The sequence below is a fragment of the Leuresthes tenuis genome, unplaced genomic scaffold (assembly GCF_036924035.1).
Source record: "Leuresthes tenuis unplaced genomic scaffold, fLeuTen1.0.hap1 SCAF_20, whole genome shotgun sequence".
Lineage (NCBI taxonomy): Eukaryota > Metazoa > Chordata > Actinopteri > Atheriniformes > Atherinopsidae > Leuresthes > Leuresthes tenuis.
Window position 1 is genome coordinate 9,789,418 of NW_027325374.1, and position 23,693 is coordinate 9,813,110.

The 23,693-nt window shown below is 39.4% G+C and overlaps 3 protein-coding genes across 3 annotated transcripts in view; 2 read left to right on the forward strand and 1 right to left on the reverse strand.

Annotated features, from left to right (window-relative positions):
* Window positions 1-353: 353 nt before the first annotated feature.
* On the reverse strand, window positions 354-3,253 carry anapc16 (anaphase promoting complex subunit 16). The gene is made up of 4 exons (XM_072373274.1): window positions 3,129-3,253; window positions 2,696-2,849; window positions 1,091-1,165; window positions 354-998 (listed from the first exon to the last, which is right to left on the reverse strand). Exons 2-4 carry the CDS (start codon window positions 2,835-2,837, stop codon window positions 889-891), a joined length of 327 nt encoding a protein of 108 aa, XP_072229375.1. The 5' UTR covers window positions 2,838-2,849; window positions 3,129-3,253; the 3' UTR covers window positions 354-888.
* A 153-nt stretch (window positions 3,254-3,406) lies between these two features.
* Window positions 3,407-15,752, forward strand: ascc1 (activating signal cointegrator 1 complex subunit 1). The gene is made up of 10 exons (XM_072373273.1): window positions 3,407-3,618; window positions 3,726-3,828; window positions 3,931-4,028; window positions 4,115-4,293; window positions 4,416-4,549; window positions 5,445-5,564; window positions 5,684-5,808; window positions 6,436-6,506; window positions 8,235-8,379; window positions 15,308-15,752. The coding sequence occupies exons 1-9, from the start codon at window positions 3,504-3,506 to the stop codon at window positions 8,349-8,351; spliced, it is 1,062 nt and encodes a 353-aa protein (XP_072229374.1). The 5' UTR covers window positions 3,407-3,503; the 3' UTR covers window positions 8,352-8,379; window positions 15,308-15,752.
* A 5,060-nt stretch (window positions 15,753-20,812) lies between these two features.
* Window positions 20,813-23,693, forward strand: part of LOC140278743 (testican-2-like) — a 41,868-nt gene continuing 38,987 nt past the window's right edge. Inside the window, exon 1 of the mRNA XM_072373818.1 lies at window positions 20,813-21,327. Coding sequence (XP_072229919.1) covers window positions 21,151-21,327 — 177 coding nt within the window. The 5' untranslated portion in view covers window positions 20,813-21,150. The remainder of the gene's footprint in view (window positions 21,328-23,693) is intronic.

A 23,693-nucleotide genomic window follows, 5' to 3' on the forward strand; every position in this document is an offset into this window, starting at 1 on the left:
GCTCCACATCAAACTTCTTGAAAGTTCAACCCTCGTGCTGTAGGCGTGTCCTCCAATGTGCAGGGCTGTCCTCGGACATTAATTCGGAACAGTACATTCTGTGCAAGTGCCCAACCTTCATTTGTTTAAAAAAAACAAATCGGTCACAAAGCAGAACGCGATTTGCACTTTGTGTGACACGGAAACACCAGCATCCACGAGTGGAACGTAACATAAACCGATGTGAAATGAGACTATGTAAAAAAAAACATCTTTAAAAAAGAAGTATAAAGTAAAGATTTTGAAGGACTTAGTGAAGAGTATTAACACAAACTGCACAACACCAAGCAAAGCAAACAGCGGTGAATGCCAAGAATGTCCAAGTCCGACTTTATTTAAAAGCTCCCTTTGTTTTGCCTCCATGCTGTTTTTTCGAGCGAGGAGCGATGAGGACTGACAGAGAGAGGAGTGGGGACAGGCGGCAGGTTTTCAGATTTATGAGATACAGAGCAGACAGTGCTTTGCTTGAAGGGATTTATTACAAAAAGGTATCGTTTGCCTTAACATAGAAAGGTAACACCAGAATGGACTGGCAGAATCAACTTTAACAAGCCTAAAGCAAATTGAAAACCTGCTCACGATCAAGTAACATTCTGTGTTACCCAGATATTTTCATAAGATTTAGTTGACAAAAGTTTCAGATAGATGGGTCACATTCTTTTAAGAAAAAAACAAAACAAAAAAAAAACAGCAACACAAACTGGTAAAAGTAATTTAAAAAAAAAAACATCTCACATGGTACAAAATAAACCCATAAAGACGGATTATAATTTATGATATGAATAAAACAACTGCTTTTATTTTCCTATTTGACAGATTTATTAACCAAAGCCATCTGGATCTCCTCATTTAAGACGGTGTGAATCCCAGTAGCTGTTCTATTGGTTTGTATCGCCATTCGTCTGCTTCAAGCTCCTCCACAAGGCTTGCAAGTTTCTCCATTCTGGACAACTGTTGATCTGAGGGAAAACGCCACAGTTACTCCACCATCATGTCAGTGTTTAACTGGTGAAACAAACAGATTTGTTGCAGATTGTAGTGACTGACTTACCTTGTTTCACCTGTTTTAGTGTTGAGGCAACTTGGTAGCTGAACACAGACTCACATAAAAATCTGTCGGAGCCGTCTAAAAAGAAGCATAAAAGTCAGGACGCACATCTTCAAAATGAAATGTTGAGCCTCTTATAGGAAGAACGGGATTTAAAAGTCACATAAAAACTAGAAAGTCTAAACATTGTCGACAATTCAAAGTGTCGCCCTTTGAATGGGTGCACTTGAATTTTTCGCAAATGTAGTCATTATGTTACTTCAGGATTAGCCGACTGCAGTTCCTCATCAGTCTGCCTCCAAATATTCTTTAAAAAGCCTCCGGCTGACACAAAATGCTGCAGTAAGACTTCTGATGAGAGCTGACAGAGTGGATTAGATATAGGCTAGATTAGATATATACTTTATTAATTTATAGTATACACTACAGAATTAAAGTAAAAAGGGCAGGAACACACACAAAAAAAGAAAAAAAAACAGAAAGAACTATCTATAACCTACACAATAAACAAGAAAACCATCAACCTGCAAACAGACAATGCGCACAAACAAGTACTGAGGCTAAAGAAGTGGCGTGATATAAAAAGTATTGTAATGTAAAGTGACCATAATATAAGTAATATTGCAAAAGTAAGTGACCATGATATAAATAAATAGTATTGCAAAAGTAATTGACCATGACATAAATAATACTGCAAAGCATAAATTAAATAAAAATATTGCAATGTTGTAAGTGGAAATATAAATATTAAAACGATTAGAAATATAAATACAGAAAAAAATAAAGATAAAAATACCGCCATGGTGAGTAATAGTTGTAGTAGACATGAAAGTAGTTGAGACATGAAAGTTCTTGATAACTAAGGTCTATCTCATAGTTCCCTATTTTCCCAACAGAGCACTTCATTCTCAGACTACTAGTTTACTTGTTGTTCCTTGAAGTTTCCAAAGGTAGAATAAGAAGCAGCCTTCAGTTATCTGTTACCATTATTTTGAGAAACCAGGTACACCCGGTCTACTTTTTATATTTGACTTAAAACTAATCTTAATTTTTTTATTTTCAATAAAGCTTATAGGTTACACTCAGCCATCCCTTGAGTTATGCTGTTATAGGCAAAGGCTGCTGAGGACCTCTCATGATACAATGTGAACCTCTTCAACTCTACTCTCTTTATTTTCTAGGCATGTACATGACATAACTGTCACATACATTATTGTCATATTTCCACTTTCCCTTTGAAAATATTCCTGGCTTGGTGTTGTTATGTTAGTTTGTGCCACTGACTCTTCATCTTACTCATTCCCAGCCTATCAAGGCAGGGAATTTCATTCCTAAATCTGATTGAACTGGACAAATGGACTTTTATTGAACATGTTTTGCATCTCTTTCACTTACCTTCAGATTACGTTTGCAGTGAATTGGTACTTTATAGATAAACTGAATTAATTGGAATTATTTGGTGGCTAAAACTGATCTAAAAAAACCACCATAACTATATTGGTTATTTCTTGGATATATTTCCAAACAAATATAGATTTCACAGGCCCCAGCTAAACAGCTTGTGCTGCTTTTTCCCACCCCGCGATCTTTTTCCTACAAGGATCTCACCTTCCATCATTTCACCTGCTCCTTTAGGATAAGTGTAGAGGACTTTCCTTGGAGGGATGAGCTCTGAAGCACTGAATCCAGAGCCAGTCACCGAGCTGCCGCTCACACCTCCCGCAGAGGACGACGAAGAAGACGCTGCCATCGCCTCAGGAAACTATAAATGACACACCAAGAACTGTAGTTACCACAGCTATAATGTGTGCCACATAAGCACTATATAAAGGGCAAATATTTTAGCAATCAGAAAGTCCGCTAACACCAGCTAACAAATGCTAGCTGGTTTGCAAATGTAATCTAATAGTAAGCCATCTGCTGTGACTAGCAAGGAAGCTAACTAGCCTACTAAGAGCCTTGTGCGCAAAAAAACACTCAACATTTCTGTTTATAGATACAGCAAGACAATACGTTCCAATTTACGAATAGTAAAACTTACCTTCGATGTCTCAGTTAATGTCTTTAATCTAACAGTTAACTCTGGTGTTTGTTTGGATGTCACTTATTTACGACAAAGACATAATTTTACGTTTGAAGCAGTTGCGCTCTTTTAATAGAGCTTATAAGTATATGGATGGCTCAATTGTAATGGAGGCGTCTTTATATGTAATTAGTAGATCAGCGAACACAACACGCACACAAAAAACTGCTTTACGTGTCGTAACGCGACGGACGTCAACTGGCACGTTGGCAACAACTAGCTAGCAAAATAAGTTATAAATGCAAGTAATTTCTTCATTTTTTTTCTGTATAGTCATCCTTTTTTATTTTGTTAACTTAGTGTAGCTTTAGCTAACGTAACCTATTTAAAAGCATGGATGTTCTACGCCCACCTCTTATCAATATAAATGGAAGGATATATCGTAGGAATATAGTTGAGGAAGAACATTATGAAGAAGAAGATGATTTCTCTTACATGGGGCCATCAGGTAAGTTTAGCCCTGTCGGTTATGACAGCCAAAATACGGGGAAGTGTGGCTCTCCTGTTGTCAATTTATTTTAAAAGGAACCAACTCGGTGTTTTTATGTTTTTAAGAGAGCGAAGAACTCGCTGAAGATGAAGCCTGTGATATCGACTTCATTGAACAGACAGAAAAAGGATACCGTTGTGCCATTGACGTCCCAAGTGTTCTCTATAAGTATGTTATTCACAAAACGCACTTGTTTTGCTTGATCTGTATCGTCCTTGACGTGAAAAGTAACATGTGTCTGTCTGCGAACATTGTGTGCTTGCTTTACAGATACATCATTGGGAAGAAAGGAGAAACACGTAGACGTCTCGAGTTTGACACAAAAACATCTATCAGCATCCCCAAACAAGGAGTGGAAGGACAGATTGGTGAGCATTTAGAGTCAATCTGGTCACCCTTTTGAACAGTCATCATTTGAACGATTCTCACTTCACTTTTCTGTTTTTCCTGATAGTTATCACAGGTTCCCAAAAAGCTGCAGTCTCTTCTGCAGTCACCCGCCTTGAGGTCCTTGTGGAAAGTTTTCGGAGGAAGCAGCCTTTCACTCACTTCCTGTCATTCCCTCTAAATGATTCCAAAATTAAAGAAGGATTCCTGAGATTTAAAGATGAGGTGTTGCAGCAGTGTTCGCAGGTAATTCAAAGAAATGCATTAATGATGAGGTGGCACTCGTGATTACAGTTGTTTAAAGTCAGCACTTTGCTGTCTTCTTGAATAAATCACGCCTTCACAAATTGCAATCGCCTGATTTATAGGATCACGGAGTTGAGGAAAGCATATTTCAGAACCCCGCAAAGCTTCATCTGACTGTTGGCACCCTGGCTCTGTTAAATGACACAGAAGTGAGAAAAGCTTGTGAACACCTGCAAGAGTGTCTGAGTTCCATCAGGTAGGGTCTGAAAATATTTATTGTATAACACTAAAGCTGAAATTCATAAACACAGTGGCATTATTTGAGGCAAAATATTAAAAAGCTGAAATAATTTCCTCACAACATGAATGTGATCTTCATTGCTTTTCTTATTGTTAACAAAACTCGTGAAGAACAAGAGGGATTAGTGCACAAGGGTAGCAGCAATGTTGCAGTGTCGTTCAAGATCAGAGATGTATTAATCAGTGACCAAATTCTCGGAGTTAATATGATGGATGTTGAAGAGATGGGGAGTTCAAACTGAACTTTTACTGCTTGAAGGGTATGCTATTAACATCACGGTGCCAGAACCCGTGGGTCACTTCAAAAGAATTATGCCGTGCTGGTTCAGCTGTTTTGTGGCGCTTGTGTTTCGTGACCACCAGCAAGTATGTTTGTGTGACCTAACTTTACGTCCTTTATGGTAACAAATGTTTGAACTGGAGATCACTGCGTCACCTTTTAACTTGACGTAAGCCGACATCAACAACTGCAGCTCATTTAAATGCCTTTGTTTGACTGCCTAACTTGTTCATCTTCATAGGATTTGGCACAAAGGTTATTTCAGCTCCAACCAATGTTTTTTTTTTGGCCAAACAAAAATTGCTGTTAGATTAGATCAACTTTATTGATCCCACTGTAGGGAAGTTCAGTTGTTAAGGTCTGAAATTGGCTCGTAAAGATGCTTCCATAGTGAAAATGTCAGAGTTGAAGTATTTTCCTTGAGGTTTCTTTCCAAGTTTGTTGAAAATGTGAAATCTGACTAACCAATCTGTAAAAGTGGCTTTGACTTGATAAATGACTGTATTCTCACTGTTCACTAGGGAAAAAGTGAGTTTGTGTGTCTGATCTGCTCCATGTTGCTTTTCATCAGGGACATCACTGAAGGGAAGCCTCTGGTGTTGGAGGTGACAGGCATAGAGTACATGAATGATGACCCAGCCATGGTAGATGTCCTGTATGCCAAAGTCAAAGTGAAAGACAGATCTGACAAGTCAGTACACCAGAGAAGGATCAAATACATGTCAAGTTCATCTCCTCTGTATTTTAAAGTGCTTTCACCCTGCTTGAATCTCTGTTTCACTATTTTATTTGGATATGACCCCACTGTAGGTTGCAGATGATTGCAGATCGGCTGGTAGAGCACTTTGTCTCTGCAGGGCTGATGGCCAGAGAATGGGACAGAGTGAAGCTGCACGGAACTGTGATGAACACTCTGTTCAGAAAAGACTCCACAGGTAAAGACACGGCATACCCACAAATGTAGGCTAACTAGTACAAATGGAAAGAAGAGACATGCTGGGATCGCTCTAGGATCTGCTTACCCTAAACCTTTTTGCCAATGTCCCTTTATTATCTCTTGGCTTGGACTGGAGCTGCAGTGACGACAAAGCTGAGCCTTGAACAATTGCAACAACTAATTTGTGCAGAGAGGAGTCAGGGAGGCAGCTCCCTGTTTTTCTTCAGTGCTGTTTACGTGCACCAAGTGGTGTGTTTTGCAAGTACTCTGACAATGTCTTTATTCATTTCGAACTTGGTTCCAGTCCAGCAGCAGTTCTCAAATTTGCACCGGGTTGACCAATAACACAGCACAAGCAAGGGGCTCGCCGCTGCTGACCATGTTTACCACCGTGTGGACAAGCCTCTTTTTAAATTTTTTCTCTCCCTTCTCCTTAGTCCCTATTTCACAAGATAATTTTACAAACTAAGTAACCTTGAGCCACACTGTGAAGTTGTAGTGAAAAAAAGACAAAAAAATAAGCTGAAAGTAAACATGTTTATTGGATCAGAGAGATAAGTTATCTACATGTTTTTCTTCAGTGTTACATTGTGTTCATTACATTGTGTCTCTGGTGTTTTTCCAGTTGAAGACATGGGCGGAGGACGACAAACCACAAATGAGAGAGAGGCTTTTGATGCCAGAAACATTTTAAAGGTTTGTGGAAATGTACTCGGTTACATCTAGAGTGTCCTCGCCGCTTGACTGCTCTTAATACAAAACAATAGTCACATACGTGGGATTTTAGAAAGTATTTTATGCCATAATAATGGCATTTGTTTGAAATTCTTTTGTGCATGCTTCCAGTTAAAAGAAATGCCTCCTAAAATGTGATTTAAGATGTGGTGTTCGTCATGTAGATGTTCGATTTTTTTTATTTTTTTTATTTTAATGTGAAATATGTGAAGATACAAATCAGATCTAGATTACTTTCTGTAGGCACATGCAGTGGCATTACATCATAACCGTTTTTGTTTTAAGCATTTTATTTAGATTTCCATCACAATTTCGAGTCCCATGAGAGCATGCCAGTTAATGGGCCTGTAAACAGAGATATTTTGGTCTCTGGGAGAGCCACACAGACCCAAGCACAGAGGATTATCGAGTTTATTTTGAGGCTGACTCAATTTAATTACAAAAGGTGTTTTGGTTTCAGGCTGGTACTACATGATTATGTTCCCAGATTAGCTGTGATGTAAAATAAGTAAATGTTCAGGCACCTGATCTCCTTAAATGTCACAACAGTCAGATTTTAAATCTCTGAACCCTCACATAATCCTGTTCGACCTTTTTCAGTGTTACTGATTATTTTCTCTCTTGTATACACATGACATATACACAGAAAGAGTTTGTGAAAAATTAAGTACATCTGTAAAAAGAAGTTCCGGCAGTTTGCTGGTTTGGAGGATTCAGGTGCGTTTTAACACAGTGCCAAGGAGGAAAAACATCAGCAAATGATCTTAGAGAAACAACTGTCGCTGCCCATTAATAAGGAAAAGTTTACAAGTTAATTCCCAAACTATTTGGAGCCCATCATTCCACAGTAAAAAAAAAATATATTATTCAAGTGGAAAACATTCCGGACGGTTTCCAATCTTCTCAGGAGTGGATGTCCTAGCAAGTTACGCCTCAAGTTCAGACCGTGCAATGCTCGGAGAGACTGCAAAAAATCCCAGAGCTACATCTCAGACTCTACTGGCTTCAAGTGGAATGTTGAAGATTAAAGTTTATGACAGTGAAATTAGAAAAAGACTAAACAAGTATGGCTTATTCGGAAGGGTTTGCCAGGAAAAAGACCCTTATCTCTAAAAAGAACATAGTAGCACAGATTTTCTTAACAAACCACATTACTTCCTCGAACAATGTCTTGTGGACACACAAGACCGAAGAGGAGATATATGGCCATAGTGCACAACAATATGTTTGCAGTACATCAGCACAAACCCTTAACACAAACTGTTGAGCCTGGTGGCGGAGGGCTGATGATTTGGACTTGTTGGGCATCTTGCAGGTCTTGATCTCTTTTAATCAAATGTGAGGCCAGTGTCTTAGTCAAAGTCCAGACCTCGATCCAATTGAAATGCTGTGGCTTGACTTTAAGAGAGCTGTGCTTAAACAAATGGCAACAAACGTCATTGAACTGAAGCAATATGTAAAGAAGAGATGGCCAAAATTTTTCCAGAACAATTTTGTAGTCAGAGAGTGGGAAAACAGAAAATAATCACAACGCGGTTCTCTTAAGTTATTGAATAATAATGACATGATGTAATATGTCACATGTTGTTGTTCATCTTAGTTTGTTTTTACCTAGACTTTATCAGGAAATTAGTTATCTTAAACGATGATGACATTTTGAAGTTTGCAAATATGCTCTTCTTGTTACAGAAATTTGCTTCTTATTGTTTTGGGGATTTTGAACTGAACACTGTCCAGCTATCCCAGAGATATTCAACAGACTGTACAGGATACTACACATCTGCAGGGAGCATCAGCTTCTCCTGACACGCAGCAAGGCTGAGCACATTCTGAGGTAGGAAATTTAAAAAGGGTTTTCCCAACATTGCAGCAGAATTGACAGTTTTGTGCAGCAGATGGCAGCATAGTTTGTCTACGAATACCTTTGTCTTGTTCTTGAAAATAAATGGGTTTTTGCTTTTGTACAATTAGGGATTTGTTGTTGAAAATGGAAAGATTTTTTTCTGGATTAAATCAATTCATTGTCTGGCTTTTTACCTCTGTTCCACTTCATTTTACAAGCAAGTATTGCAAGTTACGTAGCAAATTAATAAATTTTTTTATATATATTTGTAGCAGTAGTTCCTACTTTTACTTAAACAAAGAACTTGATCTAATCTACACTTCCTTCCGGTAAGTACCAACATCCAACTGCAGTGATACCCTGTCAGAAAAGAAAAGGGATGAATTGAAAAGCATCTCTCTTTCCCTGAACTCGCCACTTTAGTGAGCTGATTGGCTGATAATAGCTCCAACATGTTCAGGCTGCTCAAGCAGAAGTCTGTACTGAAAAGCGTGTGCTTAATAATTTCTCCCTGCACCATCACACCTGACAGAGGTAATAGCTGAAATTGCTGCCATTTTTCAAAGTGTCCTGTATTAAGAAAGTAACATCTCTAGCAGGAGGCAGTGATATTTCATGACTTAACAGTTCTGAACACCAGTCCTTGTAATTTAAAACCACACCTTGTGTCACTCAGAAAGCTGTCGGTCATTGTAACACTGGTTGAGTTTCACAAGTCTAGTGTCATCCTCACGCCATATGATGTCATAGCCTTGTATTACACATTTTCTTTCACCTCACTGCCTTATGGATGTGTTAATGCATCGCTGATATGATTTATTACAGCTCCCCCCCAGCCTCTTTACTGTGCCCTTCCCATATGAACCATGACTTTGCTTCCTCTGCCATCTGTCGTAAGTGTCAGTAAATGCAGACATCGGACAGCCCGACCACTTGCTCTTGCCATCAGCTTTTTCTTTTTTTATCCCCACTTTCCCCTCAGCTGATGATGCCGTTCGTTTAGCATGCAGGAGGGTGATCATTGAGCGGTCAAAAGTTACACTGATGAAAACTGAAGACCCTTTTTGGTGTCAGCTCTGCCATCCTCTACTGTCCAGCTTCCCATTTCAGCAGTAGTGTGATTTTTAAAAAGCATGTATTCAGCCTCACAAAAGGGCCTCATCATGCACACTCTTTCAGATCCAGATTGGATCAGAGGCAGAGGCACATATCTAGTTTAACACCACACTCTAATAGGAGATGTGGTGAGGTTTCGGGGGCACTGCTGCTCATAAATACACCGAAAAAACACGAGACACAAATAGCTACAATTTAATTAGATTCATTATTGTCCTTTTTGGCAGGGACACAGTCAAAGATGTGTTGCACAGATGTCCTCAGTAATGACTGCACTGAAAATGCAGGAAGGATTATTTGTCATCCTCAGAGGACATACTCGGTTTGTTAGGAGATTTCCATATGACAAGTTCAGACTTGATGTTTATTCAAATGGCCATATGTCCTATTAGTGCATTGCTAAAGAAGTTTAACAGTTACAGAAAATGTAGAAAAATGGTCCCTCGCAAGCAAAAGCTCCTTATGTAACATTTAGGATGATCTAACACAAATACACTATAATAGCCATTTATACCTATGAAGTTAGGTAAAGCTATAGGCTCTCTTTGGCATAGTCCGGCTGTCTTACACTGCCATGTTTCTACAGTAACCCAGAAGGGACAAAGCAGCAGCGCAAATATTGTTCTTCTTTACACGGTTTGAAGGGCGAATAGGAGGATATTCCATGTGTTTAACTGTGTATAATTAGCATAGGGAGACAATTAAACAAAAGGATTTACTTATCCTGCTCGACTTATCTGTTGCATTTGACACTGTCAACCACAGTATCCTTTTGTCCATACTCTCTAGCATGGGCATCACAGGGAGAGCACACTCCTGGTTTGAATCATACCTCACTGGTCGGTCATTCAAAGTATCCTGGCTTGGTCACACCTGTAGCGCACCACCTCGCCACAGGGGTCCCCCAAGGTTCAGTACTGGGACCTCTTCTCTTTGCCGTATACACCAACTCACTGGGACAGATCATCCGATCACATGGCTTCTCATACCAATGTTATGCTGATGATACCCAGCTCTATCTGTCATTCCCACCTGACGACCACACGGTCTCAGCACGAATCTCAGACTGTCTCTCTGACAGATCAAAACTGAACTGCTTGTCTTCCCAGCCAAACCAACCATACACCACAGCATCTGCATCCAAACTGAATCCCTATGTCTTGCTCCATCAAAGTTGCTAGAAACTTGGGTGTAACGATTGAAGACCAACTAACCTTCAAAGATCACGTTACCTCAGTTGCTCGTTCATGCTGCTTTGCATTACTAAACATAAGACAGATCAGACCATACCTAACCCAACATGCCACCTAGCTCCTGGTGCAGGCCATGGTCATCTCCCGCCTTGACTACTGCAACGCTCTCCTAACTGGTCTCCCAGCCTCTACTATGAAACCTCTGCAGATGGTCCAGAATGCAGCGACGCGTCTGGTCTTCAATCAGCCTAAAAGCACTCACGTCACCCCTCTGTTTGTTGAACTCCACTGGCTACCCTTAGCTGCCCCCATCAAATTCAAGTCACTGATGTTAGCCTACAAAGTGCGTAATGGAACGGCTCCCATCTACTTGAATGCTCTTGCAAAGGCCTATGTCACAACTCGGTCCCTCCGTTCGTCGCAGGATTGTCGTCTAGCAGTGCCTACATCACGCCTAAGACAATCCAAACTCTTTTCATGTGTCGTCCCACGATGGTGGAATGACCCACCGAGCGCTACCAGAACAGGGGCGTCCTTGTCCCCCTCTATCTCTGCACTTTATCTTTCTGCACTTCCCTCTATGCCTGCACTCTATCTCTACTCTGTCACCTCTGACAGAGTCGGACTAGTGGGTTCCTTCTATGTAGTTATTCTTAGCTTTTTATATAGCTTGTTATATCTTCATTTGTAAGTCGCTTTGGATAAAAGCGTCTGCTAAATGCATAAACATAAACATAAACAGGATTTGAGAACCAGCTCCTGCTTGACTTTTTCAGCTGACTCTTTAGACTTAAATGATTGTTTTCACTTCTACGCTGTGCAAAATTATGCCTTCTTCCCCCATTATAATAGTGGCTTTGAATTAAAAATGCTTGCTTTATTATGCGACTTACCCAGATTTATACACTAAAGAAATTAAACATCATGGCCACTCCTAACTAATTTGCTTTAGAGTTCCTGACTGTCATGAAAAGGGGCTTTAATGCTATAAGATGTAAGGAGTTAAAAGGATATGTTGGGCCTAAAGACATTGAAGTGGCTCTCCTTCTACCTGGCTATATCATTAACTTATGGTGTATACCTAATGTGCATGGTAGGAGGCCATTTTCAGAGTTTCATATTTGAATTGACTCTAAAAAGCACCCGTTTCCTGATTTTATACACTTTGAGCGATGGATTCTCAACTGATGGAATGAGCCATACGTCAGTAATGCCACCAAAGGTTACATACATAACCCGCAGTTATTGCGTAGTAAACTGGATGTGGCACTGTGTGCAGTCAATTGTATAAAATACAGATGAATCTCTTTTTATGTTTTCAAGCATTGCATGTGCATTGAATGGTGAAATTAAATGGTATTCCACAGTGAAACCTGCAGACACTTTCTGATGTAGAAAATGCACAAATATGTTTTCATGATTGGTTTTGTTTACCTCCAAAGTCTCAGTGTCAGACACTGAGATGTTGGCAGCAGATTGTCCGTGTCGTGTAAATTACAAGCCGACACGGGATTGGACCTGTTCCCTCCTCTGATCACTGTCAGGAATTAGTCACAGTTTGAAAACCCCAAAAGCCTTGCTGTTTCACAGGAGCTTATCTGTACATAACAATTTGTCGAAATAATTCCTCAGGTTTTTGCATCTCTCTGTTTCTTGATGTGAATTGATATGATTTCATCACAAGATAATCAATTTGCATCACTTCATCTGCGATTAGGCTTTGTGTTGTGACTGGGAATATAGAGAAAAGACTAAATCATGTTGCCATGGATGTCTCTCAGAATGCGCTCGCTTGCACATCATGCATATTTTCTGTCCCTGACACATCTCTCATCCTAATCGGTCATTTCTGTGCCTCCTGAAGTTGAAATCCCCAATCAGACCCTGATGGTTTCGGGTCGAGCTTGCACAACTTTCAGTGATCCTGACAAACGAAAACCGCCCCCCCCCACGTCTGTTTGAGTTACCACTGATCTTCATCCCCGTTTCTGAAGATCTAACAAGTCAAAGGATGGTCGATTTGAATTAAAACGTTAAATAGTTTTTCTGTGCAGGCCGACATGCAAACACCTGTTTAAATGCACTCATGAGTTACATACAGTGTCTGTGTGGCAGGGAGATAGGCTATGCTCTTAGAAAACATGCCTCCGCAGTGTAACGAATTGATTTGAAAACTTACTTCCTATTCAGAGAGTCGAAGGGGAAAGCTGCTGTTTTTTAAGATGTGAAATCAAAAACTCAGATTAGCCCATGCCAGTCCCATCAGTAATGTAAATTCATATCCTGATTGGAAGCTGTCTTGTGTTATCTTGACCAAGCATTGTTTAGGCCTCTAAGCAATTTGCATATTTAATACACACCAGTTTTGAAAGTAGCCTTTTTTTAAATGTTTTTTTTATCAAAGCACTGTTTGAAATGGGCTTTACTTGATCAATGTAGTTGTGTGTGTGTGATATTCAGAACCATGCTGTGCAGTTTTTTCATGTCTAATTAGAAGTTAAGCTTTGTCAGGGAATGAAGGGCATTAAAATCTGCTGGAAAAAAAAAGATTACGTTTGACAGATTTGAATGTTTAATGCAGTAGATATGTTTGATATGCATGCTCAGAGAATGTAATGGAGTTTCTGAAATCAATTAAGTGAATAAATCACGCTTTAAGGTCATGTGTACCTTAAAGCGTGAATGTGGATCAGGTCCATTTAACAAAGTGGTGAACAGAAGATTTAAAAGCAAATCCAAGATCTTTTGACAACAAGGGAGCACAGATATGGGATTTCAGCAGGCAGCTTCATTGTTTCCCACGCATGAATCTTTAGGTTGTTTTATGTTTGATGATTAATCAGAGACATCTGTTCATGAGAAGCTGAAATCTGATTTATAAATGAGATCCTGCTTGACAAATGCCAAGTCGTCAAATTGGACATCTTTCCTGGTTTATTTTGACAGCTCTTATGTTGGATGTTACGCTACATTTGTGTGTAACCACTGTTTGAAGTTCACACCAATCACTCTGCCACTAATGGGCATACCTTGATGGACAGTATTTGAAATCTCCAATATGCTCCAGTGAGAAAGCAGGTGATCGCTTATCATTCAGAGAGCTGAGTCTTAAGGCTGCCTGCATCTGTCCACATCTGTTTACTGCTGAAGGCACGCTTGAATGTTCAATGTTTGAGCAACAAAACAGCACTGAGAGCTGCCGTGTGCTTTATATACAGTTTGCAAAAGAGGCATTTAAAAATGTCGGGATTTTTCACAAACACTTTATCTGTTTGGTTCTGATCAATAAATCTAAAATGCAGAAAATATGTGTGCAAAATCCAAGGGCTGTTCACATCTTGGATAAATTTAGGTTCTATTCGCAACAGTGAAGATTCACTGCTTGAAATTTCTAATCAGAAGCTATAAATTGTTAAAAAAAACATCTTCATCCTCTCTTACTTTAGTGGTTTATAGATTATGTTGCATTATGAAATCCCTTCACACGGCACTTCATATCAAAACCATCATCGTCCGATCACAAGGTGAGAATTAATTTCTCGTTCTTCTGTCATAGACCAGCCTGTCGCTCGCTGCTGAGGTGAAGCAGATAAAGAGGATGCTGAGAGGGTTTTAATCTTCAGCAAGGAAGCTGTAAAAACACTTCAGTTTAACAGTTAGTGTGCTGTTTCTGGAAATTATTTTAATTTGAATTATTATTTAATTTATTATTATAATTTTATACTTTAGATTTTTTTTCTTTTTATCTGTCTGGCTGTACAATTTGGTAGAGTTCTCAGGTTTGTGGCTCTCAATAAAATGGAAATAAACAGGAAAAGCGTTGCCCCGGCAGCTACTCCCCTGAACTACAGCTATCCATGATGCAAACAAAAAATATCTAAAACTGAGGACACCATTGGATCCAAATATTAGCAAGCTTTTGTCGGCAGTGTACATTTTATTGAAGAGAGTGCTACACTGTCTTCCATCTCTACTGCCTGTAGTGCTTAACAGCAGCTTCAGTTCTCGCCGAGCAGTAGCAAAGTTTGCACTCTTAATAGCTGTGTGACCCAGTTTGAATCCCATTGAACCGAATCTATACAAATGTATAGCAGCGTCTCTTGCAGCTGTAATTCATTTGAGATTTCTCATTAAATGTGTCCTGACGTAGTTTATTCACTCCTCCACTTTCAAAATAACTTTGCATGGGATTTCTGATCGAGGAATTTGCTCTCAGGCTGCACTGATTTTTTTTTTTTTTTCATCCATCCATGTTTGGGTGTCTTTTAACAGGGAGAAACTGACTCATCAAACAGAGAAAACAGGTTGTTATCCCTTTTTATTGTGTTTTTTCCCTCCGTTCCTTTCATTCGATTTTATTTTTTTGACATTTCTATTGACCTAAACATAATAGATGTTATACCAGTACATTACACTGGATAAGTAACCAGTCATACAGTAAGAATCCCCATTTTTGTTAGCCCATGGGCCCCTAAAAGTTCTGTTTTTCTCTACTTTTATTTAAAGATGAGTTATTGAAAATAGTAGTAAACAGAAACAGAAAATTGATCATTAGTTGCAGCCAAAAAGACCTTCAAAGTACAAATCCAATCACTGATTTTGTGTTACAGGTCCTTGGTGAACAGAGCTGTGGGATGGAGAGTGTTCACGGATGTTTGCTGATAAGGAAGCAGTTGAAAGACGAGGTCCCATCAGTTCCAAACATGAGTGGAAAAGCTTCGGCATGTTTTGTAGGAACCAAAATTGAGATTTTCTTTTTCTTTTTGTTTTCCTCCCTTTGGTAACGTAGCATCATGCATTCGCCCACAGCCTGTTGTAATTAATTGTTGTGTACCAGGAATTCCTGAAGAAGTCCTCAAGGTTATTTCATGTGACAATGTGAACAGCCGTGATAACCAAACAACACAGCTCGTCTTGAGTCTTATGAGATGTTTGCAAAAGAGAAGAGGGATGTGTTCATGTACATTTGAAAACGGCAGATATTTTCAAATAATATAGCCATTAAATTGTGCTATAAACAGGCTTGTCTGGTGTGATTAAAATTAAGCTTTCCCACCTTCTGCTCCTTTTGTGTCGACTGATTATGCTGTTTGAAGGATAGATAAGCTTTATCTACATCAGCAAGAGAGGAGGAAGAGGAATCTACATCAATTAATCCCTTAACTCATAAAGGTGCTCTTCCACAGCATGACCCTGATCTAAAGAAGATGTTGAACAAAGGTAGTTGAGCTGCTTTCATGTTTAAAGATGAAGCGAACGCACAACACAGTTGATGTAAGTCAACAGGCTTTTGCAAAAATGAACATCAACCTACTATGTGACAGTATGTTACCCCTTCATGTCAGACCTTCACGTGTGTTATTATAGAAGAGAAGAAGAGTCTTCTCACATTCCTGAAAAGTGTTAATGGAAAACTGAGCAGAGTGGATGTGTCTGAAGCAGCTGAACTTCTTGTAGGTTGACTTACATGTGTGACAGCTCTTGATTTTATTGTTCAGCAAAGTGTAGATTTAGACAAATAAGGGCAGAGAGACGACTGTGCAGCATAATCACTTGATGGATGGGTAAGTCTCTCACTGCTTGCTTTTTTTAGTGTATACAACCAACAATGAATCTACTGTGATTCTGTGATTTGCTCTGATTATCGGACTGTTTGACTCTTTCAAACACCATCTAAGGTCAAACTGAATCCTGTTGCTTCAGTAACTGCGTACCAAACCTTCATTTGTTAAATTCCAACATGCAGAAGAGTTACGTCCTACAAAGTTTCTCAAGCAAATATTAATCATTGTATCTGTATTGATAAATTGTCATTTATGGGTAAGCAACAGGACAGTTGCTTATATAGACATATGCCTACACATTGGGTAAAATACGCATTATTGTCAAAGTATAAGAGTGACATGAGGATGCTTTCAAAAGTAAAGCACATTAACAAAAAGTTACAAAATCAAATCTGTGATTGTTTTTTGCATTTAAAACAACATTGGTTCTCATTTACAAACTCACACATTCTCTGAGGTACTTGCACTTTACATTTTGTGCAAATCTCTTTTTCTATTCTCATTTGCATCTTGGTGAAAAATATTGCGTTTATGTAACAGTTTCAGTGATTTGTTGATTGATATAGAACTTTTAAAAAAAGCAGTTTTGCTATGAATTGATCTACTTAACATTCTCTGGAAGTACAGCGGAAACAAATGGCTGCTTAATCAATCAGCGCATTGACAGCAGATTACTTTGTCATCATTAGGTGCACTTCTGACAGCGTTATCACTATTTTTGCAGACTAAGCTGTGAGTTGATGATTTGTGAAAATGGTCATTCTCTGCAGCTGCATCCAAACTAATCTGAAGTTAATCACCTTCATGAAGACTGAAAGGCAAAAAGGCCACATCTGCCGACCAATCTCTCAGACGGAAGATTTAATCCAGAGTGAGTGTTTAGCATGTATTTTAAAGAGATGAAGCCTCCAGATCACAGATAAAATCATTAATTTGGTTGAATCATTTCTGAGATTTTTTAGTGGGCTGCCACTTTAGATTCTGATGGAACAGAACAGGTACACCCATAAGGTCCCTTGGCAATTTTTATAGAAAATGTAGTTTGAGTCTTCTCCTCCCTTTAAACCTGCTATCTGAAGTGAATGGTGCAAATCGGAGTCTGTCATCAACATGTTTCGTATTCCTATCTCTGTTTTTGCCCGTGCAGCATTCTCTCAGAAAACTACCATCAATGGTGGCTTTCCAGTAACATCCAAACTCTCGAAAGTCTTTTACAACCAATAGAGCAGCACAGAAAAGTCTTTACTGGTTGGAAGTGACCCAGATCAGTGACCCAATATGGGTCATCAGCAAATTCACCCTGATCATGATGTGACAAATTATGACCTCTGAATGAATTTTTCATGTCCTTAACTTTGTATTTCTGATGTACACAGCTGGCTACCGCTGTGGGACGTTTCTCCTCTCGTCCTTGCTTCCAGCTCTGCACACTCAGGAAAAGCCCACAACTGCCACATCAACGGTTTAGATGCCAGTATCAGAGTTAGTTCGTACAGCTAAGCAGCATTACTGAAATATGATCCTGCCCCCGGCCACTCAGCCTTGGCCAACATGGGCAACCTTAAACTTAAATGAATCTGAGGAGGGTATTGGATTAAGTTTATCGTCATGGGGATGAAATGAAAAGCAGAGGGAGAGACTGTGAGAGGGCATGCAGAGTTGAGGAAGCAGAGGGAATAACGTGGGCAGACTTAAAATGATCTGCAGGTACAGCAAAGCTCTGTGGGTAATATATTCTGGATTAAAAGTCAGCATGCAATACATTTTTTACTTTTTCAGTCGCGCAACACATCTTTAAAGCGTTTTGTGCTAAAACTGTTCAGACAAATGAAAGATCAAATATTAGAGGTTTCAGTATGTGATAGACGTCTGTCAGGCTGATTTAAAGGACAAGGTATGAATAAGGCAAGAATGAGACAGAGTTTCCCATTTGATGTCATGCCAAAGTTAGAATTGTTTTCTCAGCAAATTTATTTCAATTTCAGGTGCAAGGAGTATTTAGATTCAAGGTAAATTCCCCAAAAGCAAGACGGTGTCATCTCTAAAGCAAATGTATTTACATTTTCTATGAAGACATCAAAGGATTCATCATAATAGTGCCTCTGTGAGTTGTGTATTATTTATGTATTTAAGTCATACATCCATGTATATTTATGTGTTTCCCTCAAACATTCATATCATAACTAAGGCTTTAAAATATCATGATTAGGATTTTCAACCAGGCGAAAAGAAACAGTCCAAAAAGGCCAATACTTGTTTTGTCAACTGGTTTGGGTTCATTTAAAAGAGACATGCTTCACCACATTTTCTGTTTTCTGTAATATCTGATATATATGTAATGTCTAAGTGTGAGAGGTTCAAGGTGAAATGTGGCCAAAGTCTCACTTCCCAACCTAGAACAGTCAAAAAATAGCTGCAAACAGCATGAACAATATTCCAGAGTAGACTCGGGGTCAGACGTGTGTGGATGGATTAAAGTTCAGAAGATTTAATCCAGAGTGAGTGTTTAGCATGTATTTTAAAGAAATGAAGCCTCCAGATCACAGATAAAATCATTAATTTGGTTGAATCGTTTCTGAGATTTTTTAGTGGACTGCCACTTTAGATTTGGATCGAACAGAACAGGTACACCCATAGCAAGACGGTCTCATCTCTAAAGCAAATTAAAGTTGTCATTTCCAAGTGAGTATAAGGAATTATCTGAGTTTTAGGTCAGTTTCACACCTGTAAGTTTAAACTAAGGTCTTAACAAAAGTCAGTGGGTTTGTGGCAGAAATAAGTCGTAAAAAACAATCTTCTTTGATATTATCATTTTATTATGTCGGTTTTACTACCAGCAGCTTTCAAGAACACACTTTGTAACTCTTCCTCCCGCTTTTACATATCCTTCTCTATTATCTCTCTCTCTCTCTCTCTCTCTCTCTCTGTATAGTATCTGTATAGTTATTACTTTTCTAACAACCTCAGTGGAGCAAATTTCAGCAGTATCCTTCTTACATGTAATCTTTGTTCTTGGTTATGACACTTGAGTGTGACAATAGCATGTCCAAACCATCCAAAAATCTTTTTTTCACTGTAGGAATTGTTCAAAGCAAGATTCAGAACTGTTTCAGGGCCTGTATTTGGTCATTTCTTCTGTACTGGGCTCCTGGAGAGGTTTTTCATCTCTAATTTCTGTATGAAGCAAGCTGAGAAGTCAGAGGTTCTAGACCAAGTGTTTTAGGTCTAAAAGGGCCCATACAGTGACCTGGAGGATTTGTACCCACTGTCTGGCAGGTTCTCTATAGAAACTATGTAGAGAATCTTACGCCTTTAAAAAAAATAAAAAATAAAAAAGGTTATTAAAGTAGATGAAACATCCATGAAAACTTCAACCAATTAGATCAATAGAGGGTCAGTGAATAGAGGTCACAATCACCAACCTAAAACTTGTCCATAGCAGCCACTGATCACTGATTGCACTGAAGTTTGTGCTAAGAACTTCCACACTGGTGAAAAAATGAGGCAATGCTTAACAGCGCTGGGTGCCGCCCTTCTGCAGGCTTCCTGAATAAAGACAATGAGACTTTTATGAACGGTATCTCCCCTTTCAAGGTCCAATTCAGCTGTGGAGCTGCAACAGGGGCAGTATGAGATAAAAAAAAAAATATATATATATTTGTTTTATTTATGTATCTATAAGAATTATTAACAGAAATGATAAGAAGAAGGAGGAGGAAGAGAAGGAATTTATCAGCCAATGAAAATGAGCACAAGCTTTGAAACATGTGCTGCAGAATCACAGTGCTGACCCATATAAATGTCCTTGAAAAAGTGGTTTGATTGTTTGTGTTACAAACTTATTTGCTTCCAGTTTTATGCAAAGATGTTTATACTATTTTGTCTGTCAAATAATGGTACTGTCAGCATTTGGCTAGCTGAGATCAGCTTGTCAGGAAGTAACAAATCCGTCTTAGCACCTCAGACTTTGTACAAGATATTTCACGTTGAGCTTTAGATAATAGGAACAAATAATCAGTGAATCCAGAAATAGCATCTTTATTTTTGTTAAATGCAAGGTGGACCTCAGGTGTTGAATTTGATTATCTAGTCATTTATTTAGTGGACTGTGAGACATGTCGATAAGCAGCTGTGGAGGAATGTTAGGCGAATGTAAGATTGGCTAAACAGCTGCACGGACAGTGAAGGTTGCAAAGTAGAACATTATGGACCCGCTTGTTCCTGTAGTTCGCACAAAAATGGCAATGAAGGCTATTTAGACACGTCGGATGAGTTGCCCTCACAGTCTCTCCCTGTGCAGCTAATGAACAAATTAGGAATGAAATTGAGCTAATTTTAAGCTAAATTGAACCTCATTTGCCTCTTGGCCTCCTGGGAGTCTCACTTCTTACCAGTCTGGGTACTTCCTCGTGGCATGAACTCAATTGCTGCAATTTTTCTCACATTTTCCTGGCTCAATTCCCTCCAGTTTAGCTGCAAAGCTCATTGCAGCCTTGCAGATATAAATATGAGACCATCTCCCACCCCTGAAACATTCTAACACAACGAACAACCGGGATGATCTCTAATCCGTCAGTTAACATCTGTTCCACTTGTATGATTCATTCGCAGTGTGACTGGAATTCTGAATGTGTGGAATGCTTAAAAACAACAAAAAAAACAAGCAGCTGAAATAATGAAACCAGGTAAACAAAAATTAATGATCAGCGCAGGATCCAATCTCTCCTGTCACTCCCTCCCTCTTTCTCTCTTCTCCTTCTCCTCCTCCTCTGTCTCTCATTTCCATTCGCTCCGTTGAGGCAGCAGCAACAGTCTTGCATGTGGACCAGTGGCTGGTGGACAGAAGCAGCAGCAGGAGCATACATCCCAAACCAAACTGCCTCAGCACCATGGTCGGTGTGAGAACCGCGGCTTGCCTGTGTCTGCTGCTGGGCGTCTCGCTCCAGCTGGACGTGAAAAGTGGGAAAGAGGCAGGAAAAGCCGGGAATTTCATGGAAGACGAGCAATGGCTGTCAACCATCTCCCAGTACAGCCGTAAGATCAAACACTGGAATCGCTTCAGAGACGTGAGTGCTTCATCTCTTACCTTACCTCATCAGGGCTGCCCGCGGAGGAAACGCAGGTTGTTGTCTGAGGTGTTGTTGCGCACAGTTAACTGTCACCCTGAAGTGCACGCACGCTCGCGACACTATCAACGTGTGCTGTAGAAATACTTAAAAAGATTGGCTTATATGTCCTAATAAATGCGTGCTGCTGTGCGCACGCTCTCGCAAATCATGTAAATCTCGGATGTATTTATGTTTTCTTTCTTTGTTTTGTCTATTTTTTTGTGCATTATTGTCTTATATTATTCCCTTGATGTAACGGACAGACAGGATAGATAACCAGCTGTTTTATTTCTGTGGAAGTGAAAACATTACAACTCAATAAGGGAAGCCACAGTTTGACATTCACCTAAGTCCAAAAGCTATTTCCAAGCCCCCTCTTGGTATGTATACGAAACATTGTCTGTATGCATCACTACTTACTGATGTGTGATATTGCACAGAAAATGTAGAGCTCACAGCTGGGGACTCCTGAGCTCCCAGACTGAATAGACACAGCAAGACATCACTTATGTAAATCACATATAAAGACTATAAAGTTTAAGGTTACAAGGCTTTTTTGCTCTCGTGTCTCCACTGATTTCTGTCCATTCACAGCTTTGTTTATTCTCTTTCACCATGCCAGTAGGACTGATGACTTCATAGCGACACTAAGTGATCACATTCTTAATATGATTATTCTTTTGACTTGATTGAGCTTCATTATTATCAAAGCTGAAATTAGTCAGATTGGGAATGAACCTGGTGAGTATTTTTCATGCAAAAATGTCAAACAATTGCAAACTGCTGCTTAACAAATGTGAGTATCAGCTCCTTTGTCACTCAGCGAGTCAAGGTTTTTGGATTTGACAATGTTGGCTCGGGTTTTTGAAGATCTGTTTTCACAGCCTGAATACTGTCTTTCAGAGACAAAATTTCTATATGCAGTAGTTAAAGAAAGATAAAAGAAATGCACCAACAATACCCAGCTCTAATAACCAATAACCAACAGTCACAGTGCAAGCTGGCTGAACAAAAATGCTAATGAGGTACATTTTGACATTGATATATGTTGTGACACTCACTATTATGAAATACTTAAAATGTGAGACTTTTTTTCTTTTAATCCAATTAATTTGAATGCATCTAAAGCTGTTGATCACAGAATTACAGACTGCTCTGCAATCACCACAGGCTGTCCACTTCATTCATTTGCACCATTGGCCACAATGGCCTGGCACAAACAGAGATATTACAGGAACAGCTGGCATTATGAACAGTTAGGGTCTGACATGGGGAAAAATTAATTTTGTTTTTGACCGAATATTTGAAAGCTCTTGAGGAGACCATTTAACATTAGTGGGTAATGTTGGAGATCTTTTCTTTCACTATGGGGAACTGGTTCTGAGTTTCAGCTGGGCCAATATTCCCTCGCTAACAATAAAGTAGTATTTCAGGGTATGCATGCATCTTATCAGTGTAATGCAAATGATCATACTCATATAAAAGAGCCTATGGAAGTTAAAACATTGACAGGTTGGCACTGGGCGATCAGTAAGCATGATAAGGAGTAAAGGGGCTTCCTTTGGTGATGACTAACCCAGATCTCTGAGGAGGAGTTGGTTTGCAAGTCTCAGAAGTCTCCAGACCTCTGCCAATACAACCGTACAGTTGTTTGATCTCACTGGTGGGAAATATCACCGCAGACAGATAGTCTTATCAGAGTCTGCCAGAAAGCAGCTGCAGTGCATTTTACCATCTTTGGTGTTATCCAGGAGAATGCACGATAGCCCTTGCTGGACCCAAGAGAATTTGTAATTGAATCGCAAATTTGCGCCGTCTTGCAAATTTGAACATCATCCTCCTTGGTGTTTGGAGCAATTTGCCTCACCTCTCTGTTTGGATCAGTGTTTGACTGACAGGTGGATGGGACAGAGAGGGAAAAGGGCCTCTCTGTGGGGCTTTTTGCAGCATGATCGCTCACATTACCCTAAGCAGATTTGTTTGAATGTTTTGTTGTTGTTTTTTTCTCAAGAAGTTGAGTTTGAGATTCATCCTCAGTCCGTTTTAATGAAGTTGCATCAGGATTCCGAGATTGAAACATCTTGCAGAGTAAAAGAGATTTTTGCGAGATCATGGTCATGACAGAATCCATCTTGCCAGACTTTAAGCTCTGGCTTTGCGAATCAAATTGGGTCAAATCAGTCATGGTCTTTAAACGACTTTTAGTCTTGATGCTTGTGGCATCAGTTATATATGTACTAGAGAGTATTTCTTTGTTGACTGCAAAGGACAACACTAAGGGCTTTTCTCCGCTGAAAAAGCTGTTCCTCTAACTGGCTTCAGGA

Coding starts and splice junctions, on each gene's coding strand:
- anapc16 (XM_072373274.1), bottom strand. CDS start 2,837: ATGGCAGCGTCTTCTTCGTCGTCCTCTGCGGGAGGTGTGAGCGGCAGC. Junction 1,166..2,695: donor AGCAGGTGAAATGATGGAAG/GTGAGATCCTTG, acceptor GCTTCTTTTTAG/ACGGCTCCGACAGATTTTTA. Junction 999..1,090: donor ACTAAAACAGGTGAAACAAG/GTAAGTCAGTCA, acceptor GTTTTCCCTCAG/ATCAACAGTTGTCCAGAATG.
- ascc1 (XM_072373273.1), top strand. CDS start 3,504: ATGGATGTTCTACGCCCACCTCTTATCAATATAAATGGAAGGATATAT. Junction 3,619..3,725: donor CTCTTACATGGGGCCATCAG/GTAAGTTTAGCC, acceptor TATGTTTTTAAG/AGAGCGAAGAACTCGCTGAA. Junction 4,550..5,444: donor GAGTGTCTGAGTTCCATCAG/GTAGGGTCTGAA, acceptor GCTTTTCATCAG/GGACATCACTGAAGGGAAGC.